At 45.7% G+C, this 6184-nt stretch overlaps 1 protein-coding gene across 1 annotated transcript; it reads left to right on the top strand.

Annotated features, from left to right (window-relative positions):
- The first annotated feature begins 480 nt into the window (after window positions 1-480).
- Window positions 481-4890, top strand: LOC122921725. Its single transcript, XM_044271962.1, has 2 exons — window positions 481-943; window positions 3809-4890. The coding sequence occupies exons 1-2, from the start codon at window positions 591-593 to the stop codon at window positions 4770-4772; spliced, it is 1317 nt and encodes a 438-aa protein (XP_044127897.1). The 5' UTR covers window positions 481-590; the 3' UTR covers window positions 4773-4890.
- Window positions 4891-6184: the final 1294 nt, after the last annotated feature.

Genomic DNA, 6184 nt, shown 5'->3' with positions numbered 1-6184 from the left:
AACCAGCAGCACATGTGGGGGTTTATCCGCCCCAGTGAAACTGGTAGGACAGACGGAATATTTAATGAAGTAAAGTAATCAAATAAATCCACGCCCCCATTACCTCACTATAAGAGGCCAAACCCCCCATACATCAGTGTGTTTTTTTCTGTCCTTGGGACTGCAGGACAGACGGGGGCAGCCATTTGGCTGCCACACTCTTAGATTTCATGCTAACCTTGTGTTTCTCTTTCAGGGTTGCAGCTTATCTGATGAAGCTGGTGCTGCCGGCATGTTGGATGCACGGAGCTCATGCCTTCAGCTTCCTGTTTGACTTACACACATTGTGTTCCAGCGCCCTCTGGTGGTTTGTTGCTGAACAACAATGATTAAAGTTTGTTCAAACCTGGCGTCTGACGTCATTTTGGGCGCCAAATTTGAATATATAAAGCCTCCAGTCCTTCCAGGCTGTGCTGTTTGCAGCCTTGGGTTGGTTTCTGAGGCAGACTACTTTAGTTACCAGCTTTCCTGTGTCTGGTAGGTTTGCTGCTTCCTTGGTTAGCTAATGAATAGACATTGTTCATTCATTTTTAACTCTTTCTCTGCAGATAATGTCCTCTGCCGGTGATGGGGATCGGACTGGGCGCAAGACGTCATCCAAGCGCAAGCATTTGGCGTGTAGGGATTGTGACACCCCTCTAGCGGACTCCTATGAATTTAATAGGTGTCCCTCTTGCCGTCCTCCTCCTCTGCCTCCTGATACGGAGCCTACCATACGGGACGTAGTAGTCTGGGTAAAGGACTTTGTGGAGTCCTCAATGAACACCCTAAGGGATTCCGTGTCATCCAGAAGGCCCAGTGTCCGATCTCCTCTGAGACCCACTCCTATGCAGGAGGAAGCCTACCATACCGTGGACGAAGTCCATTCCTCTGAGTCTAGCGGGGAGGAAGAAGAGGCTGGAAGGTACGCCTTTCCTGTAGAGAAGACCCAGAGGTTACTTAGATCCATCCGGTCGGGGGACCAGGATGTTGATCCCGGGGAAGCTTCAGAGTCCACCTCTAGGGGGCCAAGGGCCTTCAAAGTGGACGAGACTCTGTCTCGATTAATGAAGCTAGAATGGAAACATCCTGAGAAGGCACCGGTCATCTCAAAGCGATTCAAGTCCATGTTCCCGATTGTGACTTCCCAATTTGACCAGTGGGGCACTGTGCCCAAAGTTGATTTGGCAATTGCAAAATTGTCTAAGAGGACTCTTGTCCCGGCTGATGACGGCTCCAACTTACAGGACCCGATGGACAGGCGGGTAGAATGCACCTTGAGAAGGTCTTACTCCACTGCTGCTGCTGCTGCATCTGTGGCCATATCCTCTACGGAGGTAGCCGTCTTCCTCCAAAGACGCCTCCGACAGGTGCAGTCGGATATCGACTCTGGCATATCCCGTGATGACATCCTGGCGCAGTTTAAGTCCATTCTACTTGCCGTGGAATTTCTGTGTGACTCTGGCCCACAACAGTTAAAATTAGCCTCTAAAGCTATGGCCCTCTCTGCAGCGGGTAGGAGGCCACTATGGCTAAAACCTTGGGTGGCAGATAATGCCTCCAAGTATAATTTATGCAGCCTCCCTTACGAGCCAGGAAGGCTTTTTGGGACTGAACTGGACCGCATTATGGAGGGTCTTGCCGATAAAAAGGGCAAATGCCTTCCTCAAACCCCTAAGGGTAGGGGTAGGCAGGGTAGAGGGTCCAGATCCTTTCAGGGCCAATCCAGGCCTCAGCGAGGCCGTGGGTCCAGGAGGGGAGGATCATATCGTTCCGGTGGGAACAAAAACAATAAAGCCGACCAGTGACGGCCCTCCCCTTCCGTCAGATCCAGTCATAAATTTGACTCCTATTCTTTCAGACCTCCCAGTCGGAGGCCGTTTAACTTTTTTTCTAAATACCTGGACAGAGTTTGTTCCAGATCCCTGGGTCCTGAATATAATAAGGACAGGGTACAGGATAGAATTTTTATCTGTTCCCCCAGAAAAATTTGTTTTGACAAGATTACTTCCACGCGAGAAGCAAACGGTGTTGGAGGAGTCTATACTGGAATACAGGCGGAAAGGGGCCTTGGAGGAGGTTCCTCCAGAAGAGATTGGATCCGGCGTCTATTCGCCAGTTTTCCTTGTTCCCAAAGCCACAGGAGGTTGGCGCATGATCATAGATCTCCGCTACCTCAACCGATTCATAAAGAAAAGGCGGTTCCGGATGGAAACCATCAAATCGGTAATCAGCATCCTGAGCCCAGGGGACCTGATGGTCACACTGGATCTAAGGGATGCCTATCTCCACATCCCTGTGTGCCAGGCCCACAGGAAGTATCTACGAGTGGCAGTGAGTCTCAGAGGGACGGTGAAACATTTTCAGTTTGCCGCGCTTCCCTTCGGCATCACAACCGCGCCCTACATCTTCACCAAAGTGGTGATAGCTGTAGTAGCTCCCCTCAGATTGAGAGGCCTGGAGATCATTCCATATCTGGACGATTGGCTTCTAAAAGCCCACTCGGTAGAGACGCTTCATCTTCATCTTCTGCAGGCTCAGTCCTTCCTCCAGCGCTTGGGCTGGATTGTCAATTGGCAGAAGTCAGAGATTTCTCCCTCCACTACCAGGAGGTTTCTGGGGTTCATAATAGATTCTGCCAAAATGACGCTCTACCTTTCTCCGGAAAGGAAGTTACGCATTTCCAAGACTGCAGATCAACTCATGGTTCCCCGCCGGGTAACTATCAGAGTATTGATGAGGATGTTAGGCCTAATGTCAGCAGCCGTGGATGCGGTTCCTTGGGCCTTGTGGCATATTCGCCCTCTTCAAGCGGAAGTTCTGAGTCTATGGGATCGAACTCCCAGAGGGCTAGAGACAAAGTGCTCCCTGTCATCTCAAGCTCGCCGCTCACTGAAGTGGTGGAAACAGGTCAAAGATGGGAGGTCCTTGATCCAACCTTGTTGGATCCTGTTGACGACAGATGCATCCCTTCTAGGCTGGGGTGCCCATCTAGAGGAACTTCAAGTTCAAGGATCCTGGAGCCCTCAAGAGCGTTTGATGTCATCCAATCTGAGAGAACTCAGAGCAATCCGGATGGCTCTCTTTCATTTTTTCCCCCTTATCAGAAACAAGGCTGTAAGGGTTCGCTCAGACAATTCTACTGCGGTATCTTACATCAACAAACAGGGAGGCACCAGGTCTCAGAGTCTACTCTCAGAAGTAGGTCTAATTCTGTCTTGGGCAGAGCAGAATCTTTCCCACCTTTCAGCAGTCCACATTCGGGGGTCCCTGAATGTGGTTGCGGACCAGCTCAGCAGAGGAGTCCCAGCTCTGGGAGAAATGTCTCTGAATCAGGAGATCTTTCATCAGATCACTCTCCGGTGGGGTCGCCCGGACATAGATCTCATGGCGACAAGATTCAATGCCAAAGTGGAAACGTTCTGTTCCCTGTATCGGGAGGACAATCCCTTGGCAGTAGATGCTCTGTCAATTCCATGGGAGTTCAGGCTGGCCTACATCTTTCCTCCCATCGCCATGATACCCAGGGTATTGATGAAGATTCGGCAGGACCAAGCCTCAGTAATAGCCGTGATTCCATTCTGGCCCAGGAGGTCTTGGTTTACCCTGCTCATGCAGATGAGCCGAGGGCAATATTGGAAGCTTCCCCCAATGCAGAACCTGGTGTCCCGGGGCACTCAGCTCTGCCTGGATCCATCCAGACTCAATCTGACAGCCTGGAGATTGATGAGTCCCTTCTAGAGCCTGAAGGGCTATCAGCAGCGGTCTTAAGAACGATGTCTCATTCCAGAGCTCCTGCGACTGTCAAGGCCTACGCCAGGGTAAAGCGCATTTTTCTTCTATGGTGTGCATCTCATCAAGTACCATCTCAGGATCCTCCAGTATCAGCTATTCTTCAGTTCATGCAGGATGGACTAGATAAGGGCCTCAGCCCTTCTACACTCAAGGTACAGATCTCTGCTCTGTCAGCCGCCTTTGGCAGATCTTTACATCAAGACCCTCTGATTAAGAGGTTCCTTAAAGGAGCCGTACGTCTTAAGCCTAGCATTTCAAGACCTATACCGCAGTGGGATCTCTCAGTGGTGCTTAAAGGGTTGAGTGGTCCTCCCTTTGAACCCTTGGAAGAAGTGGACTTTAAGTTTTTATCCTGGAAGGTAACCTTTTTGTTGGCCGTAACTTCGGCCAAACGCATTTCAGAGCTTCAGGCTTTTTCGGCGTATGAGCCATACACTTTATTTTTACCGGACAGAGTCCTTTTACGTTTTTTACCCACCTTTTTGCCTAAGGTGCCCTCTGTGCACAACATTAATCAAGTTGTGTCTTTGCCTGTGTTATGTTCCTCTTCTTCCTCTGCAGAAGAAACTTCCCTCCATACTCTGGATGTGGCCAGATGTTTGAGAATCTACATTGAGAGATCCCGGGAGTTCAGAAGGTCAGAGAATCTTCTTATCCTGTTCTTTGGCAGGAATAAAGGGAAGAAGGCCTCTAAGCCTACTCTAAGTAGATGGATCAGAGAGGCCATCAGAGAATCTTTCGCTTCCCAGAATAGACCTCCTCCTGCCTTTGTCACTGCTCACTCCACCCGAGCAGTCTCTACTAGTTGGGCCGAAAGGTCTCTTATTCCACTGGAACAGATCTGTTCCGCGGCCTCCTGGAGCTCACATTCTACCTTTGTGAGCCATTATAGACTCAACCTCAGGGGATCAGAAGACACTGCCTTTGGGCGGTCTGTTTTGAATTCCATTCAGCATTGAAGTCCCTACCCTTTAGGCTAACTTCTTGCTAAGTCCCCACATGTGCTGCTGGTTAGGACGTAAGGGAAGCGTTAATTTCTTAACGATAATTTGTTTTCCCTTAGTCCTAACAGCAGCACACAAATATCCCTCCCTTTGTTTTTTGAGAGTTTCTTGTTATGACACACTGATGTATGGGGGGTTTGGCCTCTTATAGTGAGGTAATGGGGGCGTGGATTTATTTGATTACTTTACTTCATTAAATATTCCGTCTGTCCTACCAGTTTCACTGGGGCGGATAAACCCCCACATGTGCTGCTGTTAGGACTAAGGGAAAACAAATTATCGTTAAGAAATTAACGCATATACACTACACTTACCTATATAACACTATATACACTAAATATACTACACTTACCATATATACAGATGCTATGTAGATTAATTATCATATATACACATTATATGCACTACACTTACCGTATGCTCACATTATATTAACTACACATATCATATACATACACTATATACACTACACTTACAGCATATACAGACACTATAAAAATTACACTTATCCTATACATACACATACACTATATAGATTACACTTACCCTGTGTATGCACAGTATATATATATATATATATATATATATATTACATTTAACTTACCTGATATATATACTATATAGATTACATTTACCGTAAATATACACTAGACTATTATTACTCTATATATACATTACATAGAGTACATGTACCCTAAATGTACACTATATACATTATACTATCCTTATACATACACTATATACTGTACACATACCCTATACACACAATATTGACAGCACTTACTCTATACAAGCACTACATACACTATATATACACTATATACTCTACACATACTCAATATACAGACTAACTATAAAGATTACACTTATATACTGTACACACTACATAGACTACACTATATATGTTATATACAGTACATTAATCCTATATACTGACACTATATAGATTGCTTATCCTATATACACGCTATATACACTATTCTTACCTTTTTTAAAGAAATTAAATAGATTACACTTATCCTATAAGCACACTATATCGATTACACCTATCTTATGTACACACTATGTAGACTACACTTACCTTACACATAAACTGTATACACTACACTTACCCTATACACACACTATACAAACACTATATATACTACACTTACCCTATATACAGGCACTTTATAGATGAATTATCCTATATACACACTATATACACTACACTTACCATATGTAACGCTATAATGACTACACATCATATACATACACTATATACACTAAACTTACCCCATATACAGAAACTATATAAATTACACATATCCTATACATACAATATATACATTGCACCTACCCCACATATTATATATATATATATATAT

The sequence above is a fragment of the Bufo gargarizans genome, chromosome 1 (assembly GCF_014858855.1).
Source record: "Bufo gargarizans isolate SCDJY-AF-19 chromosome 1, ASM1485885v1, whole genome shotgun sequence".
Lineage (NCBI taxonomy): Eukaryota > Metazoa > Chordata > Amphibia > Anura > Bufonidae > Bufo > Bufo gargarizans.
This window is presented reverse-complemented; position numbering and strand designations above follow the sequence as displayed.

What these genes read in the sequence shown, in the direction of transcription:
- LOC122921725 (XM_044271962.1), top strand. Translation starts at nt 591, where the DNA reads ATGTCCTCTGCCGGTGATGGGGATCGGACTGGGCGCAAGACGTCATCC. An exon ending in GAGGAAGAAGAGGCTGGAAG is followed by an intron (nt 944 to 3,808) that starts GTACGCCTTTCC and finishes GTCTCATTCCAG; the next exon opens with AGCTCCTGCGACTGTCAAGG.